Below are 14,917 nucleotides of genomic sequence, written 5' to 3'. Positions count from 1 at the left end.
GCTGGGGAAATAGGAGGATAGGGGATGGATAACTGGGAAAATTCAAAAGGAAAAAGAGAAGGACATTTTTGCCTCAGAAATGGGAAACATTGGAAACAACTGGGTAGCTGTCAGTGACACTGCAACAGCTGTGGAAGGGGTGTATTTCAATGATGGTTTTTACTTTCAGAGGAAAAACGACCCCTATGCTCTTGCATCCCTGGTGTCCTTTGAAGTTCAGAAGATGCCATATAAAGATCAGCCGGCGAAACTCCCTGAAGGAAGAACAGCCGTGAGTATCTCAGCCACATGGAGGCACAAATACTGGAAACGGCGCTTAGCGTCAGCACTGCCTGGAGACACACGTCCCTCTCACAGGACCATTTTCTTATTTCAGTCTGAACACTTCCTACTGCCTGTCGATCTGGGTGTTCACTTTTGTATCTCCACCCCCCCCCCCAACGTATGGAACCAGAAATACCATTTTTTAATGAAGCCATTTTGCTACAGAGAAGTCAGGTTGCAATGATTGCAATGGGGAAATCAGACTCTGATTTTAGGTGAGTGAAGAGGGGAGGAAAGAATGTCTCCTGGGGAGAGTTCACCATGGACCCTGGCTTTTATTGGTCCTGTTTCCTTTCTGTGGCAAGAGCCATAATTCTGATCTGGGAAAAATAAAAGAATACATCATGCACTTCAGATGAATGAAACATCAGGTGTCAAACCTGAGGCTGTTAAACATCACCGACTCCCAAGTATCGGTCGCAGAACAACCCCTGTCATCCTCAGCAAGGGGGCGAGGCCATGCAGAGGAGAGGAGAGAATGAGTGGGAGGGGACCTGTAGGCCCTGGCACCAAAGCTCTGCCTCTCCAGTTATCTGTAAGGTGATCGGAGACCTCTGGACAAGAGTGTGCTCTGAAAACCAATATGCACACAACTTCAACCTTCACCTCATGGCCATTCCATGTGCATTTACAATGCTCAATTTAAACTCTTGGTCCTCAGGGACTTGTTACTCAGAATGTGATTTGCAGACTAGCAGTTGGCCTCACATGGGAGCTCCTTAGAACTGCAGGCAGGAAGAGACCTGAGCCTCACTCTGCATGTCACCAGAGCACTTATTCTTCAGGGTGTCCCCAAGTAGAGGGCATACGTTTATACTGCTAGTGTCTCTTCTCAGAACCCTGTCTTTTCATTGTAAGATTTCATCTTTTTAGCTGAATCTACTTTGATGAGTAATTGCACTGAAATTAATGCATTGATGAGTGATGCGCAAGCTGAGCATGCTACTGTCATCACTTACGCAAGTTTAAGACTACAGCCATGTAAACCACCCCCTTCCTGTGTGGACTGAGCAGACTTTGCAGCCGTGCTGTCAAAGCCCTCACGCGAGAATTCGCCAGTGGAGCCAGGGGTTGCGTGCATCTCGTCGGGGCAGGTAGCCGGGAGGAAAACCTGAGGCTCTGCAGTTAGAAGCCCCTGGGCCTCAACCTGGCTGCGCTCGCTGGCATCACAGCATCTTTGGGAAGTCGCTTTACTTTTCCCAGGCTGATGGGATTAAGCCGAGTGATAAAATCACGTAGATACTCCTGAAGCTCTAGCATTGTACCCAGAACAAGTCAGGCTCAAGTCTCATCTAAATGTGGAGTGTCTTCCCCCTTCTCTGGCTGAGTTCAGAAAACCCACATTTGAAATGATAGTGAAGGCTCACACAGGCGAAAGATTTTAAAACAAGCACCATGGCTTCCTTTCTCATTCACTTCCACGAGATGGCTGCTGGAGGTTGGATTTATGTTCAACTCAGAAAGCAGAGGCCGAGGGATTTTAATAGAGAACGTTCATCCAGAGGGGTTCAAAGGCTCGGGGCTCACAGGGAGATAGGCGCGCTTGTCTTTTCTGAGCACATGTTCCATAACAGAAACACATGTCGTGGTCCATTCCATTGACAGCACTGCGTCTCTCCATGCTGCCTACAGGTGACAGCCTGCTGTTCTCAGCTCATCTCAAAAGGTCCACACAAGGATCCAATATATGCTTCCCTCATCCGGCCACCCTGTTACTGCACTGGGGAAAAGGGCTTGTTATCTGATGTAGGTGATTTACTACACAGTTTCTGCTAAAGGTTATTGAAAAAACGTTTGGGAATGGAAGCGCTTTCCAGTCTGCCAATGTCTGATTAACTGGAGCAGATCTTGCGAGTATGAAGGGAGCGGTGTACCCAAGGGAAGCAGTCTTTCTGGGGCTTGATTTGAGAGAACTCTGGTTGGAGCCGGTAGACTGTTTTTTCCAGAGTTCTTCTCAAAGGTCTTGTCATTCTCTGGAAACACGCTCCGCACAAGAGCCCTGCTCTACAGGCGTAGAGTCCATTGGATTAGGTAGTTTGAGGAACATCACAGCTTCAGTCTGCACTGGGGAAAGTCTCTTGGTTTCTTGCTTTGTAAGGAAATTAAATACAATTTGCTTATTTTCCTGGTCTCTTCTTGGAATGATTAGTTTGTGCTCCCTCTTCAATGTGGTCAAAATCCAGTCATTTCGTGGAGCCTAAGTAGATTTATATATGGAAGAAAACAGCCGTCCTCATCTGCACAGTGTCTGTGTTGGTACCAAATGAATTCCTCATGTGTCGAGGCACCTGTGCTGCTCAGAGGTGAGGGGAAGGCTGTATAACTCACAGGCATGAAACTAAACCAGAATCATGACAGCATGCAAAAAAAAAAAAAAAAATCAGTTATTTGAACATTGGTTCGGCTCACTGATAAACTTTGGCATGTGCATCTCATGCAACCAATGTCCAGTTGTACAATTTACCTTTAGAGGAGAATATCAGTCTGGTGGATTTCCAAAGGCAATTATTATATTTTATGAAAATCTTAATTTTTAAACTCATCCATAGACATTTAAATCACTTGATTTTCAGAATTGTTAGCAAAACTTAGCACCTGCAAGAGGAGTTCTTAATTAAATAATTATTTTGGAGTATAAACTTACCATGCGGACTGACTACTTTTCTCATGGGGCTGTTTCAATAGTAACCTGTATGCTCAGTTGGCCCACTTTGTGCTATTATTTTGTTCCAAATGGCATGGTGGGTAGAGTGTCCTGGCGCATTTATTTAAAGCACTCTTCTGACCCCACTGAAGTATGTTTGCACAAGATTTTGTGATACATAAATACAGATGTCAGCATTAATTACAGTTGTAAATACAACAGAGCCTTTTCCTTTCACCTTGGTATTTTTTTGGTCAAAATACATGAAAACATAGCATAAATGTCAATGGTAAAATATAGACATACTAAAGATTTATTTATGGCTTTTCAACCATAATAAAGAACAATAAGATTTACGACATAATGAAGGTAAAATTAAATGTTCCCTATTCGGATCACTTTAAGAAAATCTAAACCGCTTACAGTTTATGGTTCTCACTTCCTAAAATTGCAGATAATTATAATAAGTGGATTGTTAAAGTTTTATGCTGTTTTTTAAAATAGCTACAAATTTATCATAAACAAAAATGTATTAAAAGAGTTTGTTGCTGAGTTGGCAGACAATTGGATTTTTCTCCCTGAATTTTAAGTTCTTCAGTTACTCGCTGTCACCCTCCTTTCTTAAAGCAGTTGAGATATCTGATCACATGCTGCATCCTGAAAGTTAACTTTAGTTCTAAACAGACTCCAGCTTTTGCCTCGGTCACAGACTCTTAGGACACAGGACTCGGTTGATTCAGCATTCTCCTCACTGTGTGAGAGCGTAGAGGACGAGCTGGAGCTGCAGGAGCCCACACGGTAGTTAAATGTGGCCAGTGCAACCAGAGAATGGAGTTGGTAGTTTGATTCCATTTTAACTCACTTAAACGTAAACTGAAAAAACGAAGCAGTATAAAGGAGTTTCAAAAAGCCCATGAAGTGTTCGATTTACCTTTTCATTTCATTTCTCTACAACTTTGGAAGCCCCCTCATAGAAGGTGTTTTTCCCATTAAACACCTTCATTGTTTTCATAGGGCTACATTTCACTTTAACCATTGAAAATAGCAATTATATGTTGAAGTGATCATTGTCTTTTTAGTATTTTATTTCAGAATAGTTTAGAATTTAAAAAACAGAAGTTATGAAGCAGTAACACAAAATTCCTTTATAACTCACCATTCTGCTCCCTCTATTAACTCTCACATTCATAGATTGGTCACGATTAATGAACCACAGCCAGCTTCTACTATCTTTGTTATCCAAACTCCCTCTTTCCCTCCCATCCCTCCTCATCTTAGTAATCAACATTCTGTCTTCAGCTGTAATAATTGCTTTATCACTCATAAGTAATAGTTTATTAATAATATATAATTAAATGATGAAATAGTTGTGTCATAATAGGTAACAGTTGAAGTTTAAGGTTAATATTAGTGTCCCCACTTTTTATTCTTTTTAACGTGGTTGCTAGCAATTTAATTGCATGCTAATTAAAGTGAACTACATGCTAAGCACATACCAGCTGCATACTAAGCACATGTCAGTCACATGTGAAATATATGCTAAGCACTCACCAACCACATTTTAAACTTGTGCCAATTATATGCCCACTGCATCTAGGCACATGGCAAGTACATGCTAATTACATACCAAACATGCCAAGCAATGCAATTTCATGGCAACTTCATGCTGAGTACATGTCAATCGCATGTGAAATGCAAACTAAGCAATGGCAATCATGTGTGAACTACCCACTAAACAAGGCCAGTAAAGTGATCTGCATAGTAAGCAATGTGAACTACATATTAAAGTCATGCTAATTGCATGTCAAGTATTGATAGCCACGTGGTAGTTACATGTGAGATACATGATAAGTACATAAAAATCCCATGACAACTCCATGCTAAAAGCATGAGAGATTTATGCAAGTGGCAGTGCACACATACAAACTACATGTGAATCATGTCATCTACATGCCAACTCCAACAGAAAATTCAAGTAGTTACATGTGAATGACACTGATTACACCTGAATTACATCCAATTACATGCTGACATAAGCACATGCCAACTTCATGCTATATATACACACATTGCATGCTAAGTATATGCTGGCTACATACTAGCACCTGCTGACCACATGCAATATACATACCAAGAACATGACAATTATATGTTAAACACATGGAAACAACATGTGAGTTATATACAAGACACATACCAACTACATGTTAAGAACATACAAACTGCATTGCGTGGCAGCATTGCAAGAGAATTTCATGTCATATACATGCCAATCCCATTAGAAAATGTGAATGATACTGAATCCAAACTACATCCCAATCACATGCTAAACACATGTGAGTTATATATTGATGTATCAACTACATGTCAAGTACATTGGTGATCACATGTGGACTACCAAGCAACACAAACTACATGCTAATCATATACCAATCACATGCTAAGCACATATCATTTGTGAGATGCATGCTGAGCATATGCTAAGCACATGCCAATTCATGCAAAATATCTAAGCATATGTAAGCCACATGCCAACTACATACTGAAAGTATTGAGCCACATGCAAGTGGCAGCATGTGCATGTGAACTGAATGAGAATTTTGTGTCATCTACATGTCAACTCCAAAGAAAAATGAAAAACTATTAACACTAAATCTGAACTACATGGCAACTGCATGTTATATACATGCTTTTTACATGTTACGGCTATGTCAACATGTTAGGTACATGCTAAGCACCTGCAAGTTTATGCTAAATGCATGCCAACTACATTCTATGCATGCTAGTCACACATGAGCTACATGCCAGGCACATGTAATCTGTCAGTTATATGATAAATGCCAATCACATGCTAACTGTGTGATAGGTGCATGCCAATATATGGTAACTCCTTGCATGTTAACATGTGTATATTAGTGTCAGCACATTCATGCAAACTACATGTGATAAAACAAAAATGAAAAAGTAAAAAGTAAAATAAATGTGAACTCTTGCAAATGAAACATGCCATTCACATGAGAATTACATATTAGTTATACATAGACTACATGATACCTGCAAGTGAAATATATACTGTTACATGTGAATCACACTAATGATATCTGAAATATATGCCTAGTATGTCCAAACTACATGCAAACTACAACCAGTTACCTGATAAGTACATGCAAAAGGCAGCCATTAGGTGCAAAGTACATGCCACTTATCTACTAAGTACATGCTATTTATATGTGATCTACATGCCAACTACAGGCAAAATAAATGCAGACAACTGTAACATGTGAATGACATTTACTCTTAGCTATGTGCCAATTACATGCAAGCTACTCTCTAGGTACATGGATCTTTAGTGCATGTTAAATACTAACTACATACCAATTACATGGAAGGCCCATGCAAACAGTGGTTAGCTCATGCAAACTACATTCAATAACATGTGAACTGCATGCCAACTACAAGTGAAATAAATGTGGACAGCTGTTACATGTAAATGACACTGACTACATTTGAGCTACATGCTAAGCACATGCAAACCACAGCTAGTACATGCACACTACAGGCCAATTACAAATGATATGAAAGCCTGGAAGATAATCGTGGAGCTGGAGAATCGAGTGAAGCAGATCTTCATGTCTGCTGCATAGAGGAAATGGACTGGTATGGAAGGGGAATGAAAACCAGGGCAAGCTGAGAAGTGCAGGAGCAGCATGCACAAATCTGCTTAGAAAGATAGAATTTTAAAAGGAGCTCGGATTCCATCCTCTCCTAAGGAGTGGGCAGAATTGTGGCCCCAGAGTTCTTGAGCATGTGAATCATGATTCTTTCAACAAACACACTTAAAACTAGGAACACTTAGACCAACTTGGTAGAGGCAATGCTTTCTACTATGTTAAAACCAGATTTGCCTGCCATAGTGAATTATGTCTGGATCCAAGAATATTTGTATTTCTCTTCTCTTTGACAAAAAGTTTTAGTAGCGTGACTGAGTCTCTTCCTGGTTTTTCTGGGAGGTCTGCAGCTTCCTTGCTCTCTGTGTCTCCAAAGACCCCCCCCCCCCAAAAAAAAAAAAAAAAACAACACTCACAAGCAATAGAAGTGCTTCCTCTACCACATGGGAGGGCAGGATTGCTCCGTAGAGCATGAGTGCACAGTCTGGTTGGGAAGGTCTTCTCTTCCAAACTGTCTTGCAACACTGAGTGTTCCAGTCCCCTGTGCTTGCCTTAATTTTGCATCTGAAAACTGGATTTAGGACTGGACGCATCTCCAACACAGCAGGACAATTATAGGGCCACTTTCGGCACTGCAGCTTCAGGCATAAAACACAAGCTGGCTAGCCTGCCTCTCTGCTGCCCTTCCTTGATACATATGCATAAGGAGACTGTGTACTGACGCTGATTAGTGATGTGCACCATCTAGTCCCTCTGAGACTCTTTTTTCTCATCTGTAAACTGAGGGAGTTACAGGATTTCTAACCCCTTGCACATCCAGCAGTGCATGGTTGTTCATAAACTCACCTCCCAGTGAAGCTGAGTTCACAGCAACATGTGGACAGACCTGGTGTTCTTTAGAGTCTACTTGTGGACGTTGTTGCCATAAAAAGTCTAGCCCAGGGGCCAGCATCGTGCCATAGCAGGTAAAGCCACCCTAGCATCCCATATGGGTGACAGTTCATGTCCTGGCTGCTCCACTTCCAATCCAGCTCCCTGCTAATGTGCCTGGGAAAGCAGCAGAAGATGGCCTAAGTGCTTGGGACCCCTGCACCCCACGTGGGAGCCCCGGATGATATCCTCAGCTCCTAGCTTTGGCCTGGTCCAGCCCTGGCTGTTGTGGTCATCTGGGGAATGAACCAGCAGATGGGAGATTCTCATTCTCTCTCTCTCTCCCCCTGCTTCCTCATTTTGTGTAATTATTTCAAATAAAAAAAAAAACATCTTTAGAAAAAAGCCCAACCCAATTTAAGACTCTTCCTATACACGTTGTTGATTCTTGGCCCACCTGGTTCTACTCTGGGGTACTGTGGTTATGAGCCAGCCACCCAACAAGAGTCTGTCATGAGGCATTCGCCAGTGTGCCAGGCCTGGGAAGTGCTTGTTTCCAAGTGCTGTAACCTCTCCAGTCTCCCCTGGGATGATTTTGTTATGTGGGTCCTTGCAGAACTATTCTGAGTATTATACTGATAACTACTGTTTCATTTTACTCATTTGCTTTATTTATTTTCCGTTTCAGATTAAGACGTCCGTTATTTGGGCAACCCCAAATGTCTCCTTCTCAATCCCACTCTGGGTAATAATACTAGCAATACTTCTTGGATTGTTGGTTCTGGCCATTTTAACCTTAGCTTTATGGAAGGTAAGTTGATTTACTTTATTTCCTTTTGGACTGGAAATAAGGGTATTTAAAAGGGTATTTTGGGGGTTTAAATAGACAATGCTGGAAGCGGCCAGCACCGCGGCTCACTAGGCTAATCCTCCACCTTGTGGCGCCGGCACACCAGGTTCTAGTCCCGGTCGGGGCGCCGGATTCTGTCCCGGTTGCCCCTCTTCCAGGCCAGCTCTCTGCTGTGGCCAGGGAGTGCAGTGGAGGATGGCCTAACTGCTTGGGCCCTGCACCCGCATGGGAGACCAGGATAAGCACCGGGCTCCTGCCTTCGGAGCAGCGCAATGTGCTGGCCACAGTGCGCCAGCAGCGCCAGCCATTGGAGGGTGAACCAACGGCAAAAGGAAGACCTTTCTCTCTCTCTCTCACTGTCCACTCTGCCTATCAAAAAATAAATAAATAAATAAATAAAAATAAAAATACAATGCTGGAGGCAAGATTTGGATTTTTTGAACAGTGTGAAGGACATAAAGAGAAAATTGTGTCTTGTTTGCTTTGGCTTACTTAATATGCTTGTGTAGCTGACATTTAAGATGATCGATGGTGTTTAATGTTGCTTTCATCTTAAGATTTCTTTTTAAAAATGAGTTAAGATTTCTTATAAATAAATATGGAATAAGACTTTCTTAACTAAAACCTGTGATTCTCTTTTCAATATACTTGGAGTGATAATGTTATGAGTTTTGTTTTTCTTTTTCAATCAACCCAGATCTTAAGTTTTTTATTGACATGGGCCTACCATCGATCCCTTGAGATTTATCTTTGTAAGTGTCGCTCCCCCTCTTCATGGAGGAACGACACAGGACCCTGCGCTGTTCTTTCGTCTGCTCGGCCCTCCCCGGGTTTGCTGCTGGTTTTTCCCGGGTTGGCTACTGTCCCTTCCACCTCCGTGGAAGGGCGGTTCCCCCTGGCCACTTTCCCCACTTCCGCGGGGGAGCGGCACACCGCCAGCCGGCTCTCTTGGGGGCTGCACAGGTGTTCCCCTTAGATGTTCCCCTTAGATGTTCCTGGTGCATGCCGTCTCTCTCCTCCTTTATAGTCCTCCTCTGCCAATCCCAACTCGGCTGCCCACACGCCGAGTACGCTGCTCTCCTCCAATCAGGAGCAAGTCCTACAGTTTATTGGCTGAACTGGAGGCAGCTGTGTAGAAGCTGTTTTCTTCTCTCCCAGCGCCATATTGTGGGAGAGCAGATGCACAGAACAAGTCTTAATTCCAGTAACTTAGTCTAGTCCGAGTTGCTCCCCACAGTAAGCACTACACAGATATAATTAATATAGGTCAATTCTGATTTTTTTATTCCAACCATCAATTAGACTGAATTGATCATACATGTTAGAATATTACTGCACTTATTTCTTGCCACTTAGCTTTTTCCATTAGGAAGCCTTAACTCACTCTAACTTACTTTTTAATCAATTTTTATTGAGGTTCATTCTAAAGTCTATGAGAATTAATTTCTGCTGCAATAACCTACACAACTGCCAAGTTTCCCAGAGCCTTCCATTCCCAAACTAGAATGTCATAATTACATGACCAGTCACATCTTACTCACTATTGTCATGATTCTCCAAAAACATAGTATATTTTCATTTTAAAACAAAATAGAGAAGCAGCCATTTAGCCTAGCAGTTAAGACACCTGCATCCCACATCACAGTCTCTGCCTTCTGACTCCAATTTCTTGCCAGTGCAGATGCTGGGAAGAAGTGGATTCAAGTAACTGGGTTCCTGCCAGTTCCTGGTCTCCATGGGAGACCTAGATTATGTTCCTCATTCCTGGCTTCAGCCTAGACCAACCCCAGCCATTGCGGGCATTTGGAGGTGCAACAGATGGGAGTTTGTTCACTAGATCGTTCTCTCTGCCTCTCAAACCATTTTAAATTTAAAATACAGTATGTGGATCTATACCAGCTCTCTGCTGTGGCCCGGGAAGGCAGTGGAGGATGGCCAAAGTGCTTGGGCACTGCACCTGCATGGGAGACCAGGAGGAAGCACCTGGCTCCTGGCTTCAGATCAGCGCAGTGCGGCAGCCATGGCATCCATTTGGGGGGTGAACCAACAGAAGGAAGACCTTTCTCTCTGTCTCTCTCTCACTAACTCTGCCTGTCAAAAAAAAAAAGAAAGGAAAACCTTAGGTCTAAGTTAAACAATAGCTTTTTTGATCACTATCGGCAGGGTTTTGTTTCTTTGTCTGTTTTGACATCCTGAGCCCACACTGTATTTAATACCCTTAGAAATAGATTTTATGTTATCCTGTTATTTAAATTCACTGTTCTTACCATGACCATAAGATGCAATCGTGGCTGGTGCTGTGGCTCAATAGGCTAATCCTCCACCTGCGGTGCCAGTACACCGGGTTATAGTCCCGGTTGCCCCTCTTCCAGGCCAGCTCTCTGCTGTGGCCAGGGAGTGCAGTGGAGGATGGCCCAAGTGCTTGGCCCCTGCACCCCATGGGAGACCAGGAGAAGCACCTGGCTCCTGGCTTCGGATCAGCGCGGTGCACCGGCTGCAGCTCGCCGGCCGCGGCGGCCATTGGAGGGTAAACCAGCTGTAAAGGAAGACCTTTCTCCCTATCTCTCTCTCTCACTGTCCACTCTGCCTGTAAAAAAAAAAAAAAAAAAAAAAAAAAAAAAAAAAGATACAATCGTATGTGCCAAGTGACAGACAATGTTCTTCCAGCCCTGTGACACAAAGATGACTTGATTGCATAGCCAAACTGAGTGCATTGGGCTTCCAACCTGAGAAACAATAGATAGAAATTGAGGTTTCAGGTTTCTAGGAAAAGTTGGCAAAACACTAACTCGAAATTTGGAATGAGGAAAATTCTAGAATCCCTTCTTCCCTTAGCTGCTGGTTAATCTTTGGAGCGTCACTCAGTTGTCTGTGTCTGCCTAATTCTGGAGTTGAGACAGCAAACCAAATTGTCCCGACTACACTGCACTTTCCACCAAGTGCAGAGAGAGGGGCAGGCATCTCCCCACTTCTTCCCACGCTCCATCCCCAGGTAGCCAGAAGCTACCTTCAGGGGGCAATGTCCCCCTCCTCCCATCCTGGTCAGCAGTCAGTACTGCTGCCAGCTCCCCAAACAGGCCCAGGGAAGCAGAGCGGGATTGGGACACTCTGCAGTGATCCCAGGGTAGTCTCCCCGGGAGGTGATTTGAGACAGGGACGTTCCCCTACAGTAATTCCTCTCTACAGGCTACCAACGCACTGCGGGTCCGTCTGCATTGGGAGAACTGGGTGGACCATTTCTGCAGAGGTCCCGACTCCTTGCAGATTCAATGAAGTGTATGTTTCTTCAAATGAGGGGTTTCGCGAGCCACGCTGTGGCTGGGTTTTATAGCCCTCTGATCTATTTTGTAGTGTGGATTCTTCGACAGAGCAAGGCCGCCTCAGGATGATATGACCGACCGGGAACAGCTGACAAGTGACAAGACCCCAGAGGCATGACAAGGACCAACACAATTTCAAAGAACTCAAATACTGGTCCAGCTCAAAGACAAGAAAGAATATCAGGGTTCAATAAAGGATGTCCTGTACCTGCCCATGACCTTGGAAATGGAGAGGCCCCTGAAATCGTCCCTTCGTCTGCAGTGTGCTTTGGAGAAGTTGTCAGGGGCCCCAGGGAACCCTTTGAGAAACGAGTGGCCAACACGGCACCAACAATCAGCAGTTGTGGACGATTTCTTTCGCCCTCTTCACTCTGTGCTTGGCAGACACCTTGACGTGGCGATGGGCTCTTAGGCTGCTGTCCAAGTGAATCCAACGTCAGTTACATAGATGAGATGTCTGAATTACTCTTGAACTGAGAAGGTGAACTCAGACCGCCCAACACTACTGTATCAAGTGGAACGTCGGCCACCTGCCTGTGGCAGAGAAGCCTTTCTAATGGCACTGTGGCGGGGGGGGGGGGGGGGCAGCAACAGGTTGTTGGTGCTGTGAAATACTGGTGAAGCCACAGAGACAGCTTGCAAGTGGGGATAAACATGCATTTCTTTCTTCCCCATCCCTCCCTGTTGAGTATGCAGTCAGCGAGAGGATGTGGAAATGGACATTGGGTTAGCTCCTTTTCAAAGCCACTCACTCAGTTTCCTCCCAAGATAACCACTTTGTGGGTAACTCACTTAACAAGCTTCCTCAGAATCATGCAAATTGGTGTCAGGAGTCAATTTTATTTCATACCTTGCAGCTTTCCAGTTGAAATTACTTTTTAGTCACACTATTCAGGAATTCACATCTGCTTAAACTAACTTTGAAAAGCATTACTTCTATATTTCCTTTTACATATTCATAAAAGTCTTTGCATTGACTTGGTTAATACATGAATGTCAAGATACTCTCCACTCCGTGTGGTGGTTAAAATTTCCTGAGCTCATTAACATTTAAAAAGCCATTTAACAATACGGATAAACATTGTTTTTCATTATTCATAAGAAGCAATGCCAATATTTAGCTTGAGATTATTTTCTCTGCTAATGAGGATGGGAATATAAAGTTATGCAGGGGGGAGGCAACTCTACAAAGCTGGTTCCTAAGGATTTTCTTTAAAATTTCTCATTCCAGCATATTGCTCATTTTTACTGCTAATGCTTATATTACATAAATTTGGAGAATACTCTTTTATTTAAGCTATTTCTCATCCTCTTGAATTTAACCATCAAGGAGAATGGATGTTTAAAACTCTTGTAAATAATCCATATTCATGTATAATATCATCAGTTTTGAAGTAAAATTGACCAGTTAAATTCATAGTCTGACAATTTTGTATCCTTTTTATAATAATGAAATATTGCTATGGAAAAGAAATGAACAAATTTTTATGTGCAATATTTTATAAACCTATATATCTGAGACATGTTTACACTGGCATTAGTTACTTTTAATTAATACCTTAGGAAGATTACATATGATAGAAGCTGACCAAAATCCATACGTTTACACAGCAGCTGAAAAAAATTGTGTCCCAATTTCAACAATCACACGTTATCTGAAGGATGAGCCACACTCACAGGCACTACATTTTACACCAGGCCTTAACCTGGAGGAAAGCCATGGGGCTCCAGCTGCAGAACTTGGTTGGGAAGCAAATAAAAGGCACATGGCAGAACACGCTGTTGCCATCCTTCTTCTTGCTGCTTGTGAACGAAATCCTGCCGTGGGGGGAGGGACAGTTTGTTGTCTGTGAGGAACCGAGCAGTCTGTGTACTCGACACTGGCTGAGCAGTGTGCTCTCGCCTCAGAGTGTTTGAGGATCCTACACTGGCCGCTGGGGTCCTCACAGTTAATCCTGTGGGTGGACTTGACTTTGACAGTAGGCAGCCATCTGTAGCTCTCTGCCCCAGTCAGTGCCTTAATTCTTATTGTTGTGCCTGACGTTGACCAGTAGAAGGATAAGCTTCTTGGGATGTGGGGTCACAAAAGGTCCCCTAAGAAAAGCACTCCTTGCCTTTAAGGTAACATTTGTGAAGGACCATGGCCCTCTTGAGCTATTCCCTCTTGGGGAACCTTCTTGCTGCCAAAGGCCATGTGGATATTTATGACATCATCCACGGGCCACACGAAACCAGCGATTACAAGTTCCCCTGCTACAGATGTACTGAACTTTGAGTCCCACCTGCAGTTGCCTTGGCAGAGCCAGACCAAATGGTTTCTTAGGCCTCCCTGGTAGATCCAACAGAGGGCCCTGCAGAACTGGTTGCTATGGACACCCAGAGGCAACATGAGATGCCACGAGGCAGCCTGAGACTGGATCGGAGCCCAGCACCGGGGCTTTAAGGAAATTTGGCCTTCCTACCCTCTCTACCGAGAGTGGTCTCCCCCTAGACAGGGTGGGCACCCTGACTTGCTTGCAGGTGCTGCTACTTATGGCCTGTCACACGAGTGCACAGGATGGCCCTCTGTGCCTTATATGTGGAGACAAGTGAAGGGAGGGAGCAAAGTGGGGCCAGGCAGAGCCCTAGGTGACCAGCTCCTCAGCGTGCCCTCAGCAGAGGCCACCCCAACAATGCACTGCACATTCTGCTTCTCATTACAGCACTGCCAATAGCGTCCATAATTCACAATGGGCTGTGCTCCTCTTTCAGTCTATCTGTGTTTCTCTTCAAAGAATTCCTCTTTTGAATTCTTGCAGCTGGTTTTTAAGACACAGGAAGAATGGGAAAATTGAGTTTTATAAACTTGGAGATTTTTATACAGTAATTAATATGTGCTAGTTACCACTGAAATCCCTCTTAGAAATTCAACTCTTGTTTTATTTAAGTATATGTGTAGATATCTGTGAAGATTTTCATGTACTTACTTACCTTGTCACTAATAAAATTAAAAATTAAAGACACAATAGCTTATCTATGGTTTTTTTTTCATGTGCAAAAAGTTTCCCATAATGAAGACATCAAAATTTTCCACCTTTCAACCTTGATTCTTTATTATAAAAACATTTAACTTTGGAAGAAATTTGAAAGAGCATAACTTCAATGCTCCTTGGGATGATGAGAATGTATCTCTGCTTACATCACAGCAATGGTTACACAACTCCGAGTACACGAAAATTTATCGAGTTGTGAAATTTCAATA

At 43.3% G+C, this 14,917-nt stretch overlaps 1 protein-coding gene across 1 annotated transcript in view; it reads left to right on the top strand.

The window, feature by feature from the left end:
• Positions 1-14,681, top strand: part of ITGA8 (integrin subunit alpha 8) — a 194,490-nt gene extending 179,809 nt beyond the window's left edge. The window contains exons 28-30 of the mRNA XM_002717427.5: positions 170-271; positions 8,195-8,317; positions 11,708-14,681. Of these exons, the coding sequence (XP_002717473.2) occupies positions 170-271; positions 8,195-8,317; positions 11,708-11,794 (312 nt within the window). The 3' untranslated portion in view covers positions 11,795-14,681. The remainder of the gene's footprint in view (positions 1-169; positions 272-8,194; positions 8,318-11,707) is intronic.
• Positions 14,682-14,917: the final 236 nt, after the last annotated feature.

Source organism: Oryctolagus cuniculus, chromosome 13 (assembly GCF_964237555.1).
Source record: "Oryctolagus cuniculus chromosome 13, mOryCun1.1, whole genome shotgun sequence".
NCBI classification, from domain to species: domain Eukaryota; kingdom Metazoa; phylum Chordata; class Mammalia; order Lagomorpha; family Leporidae; genus Oryctolagus; species Oryctolagus cuniculus.
This window is presented reverse-complemented; position numbering and strand designations above follow the sequence as displayed.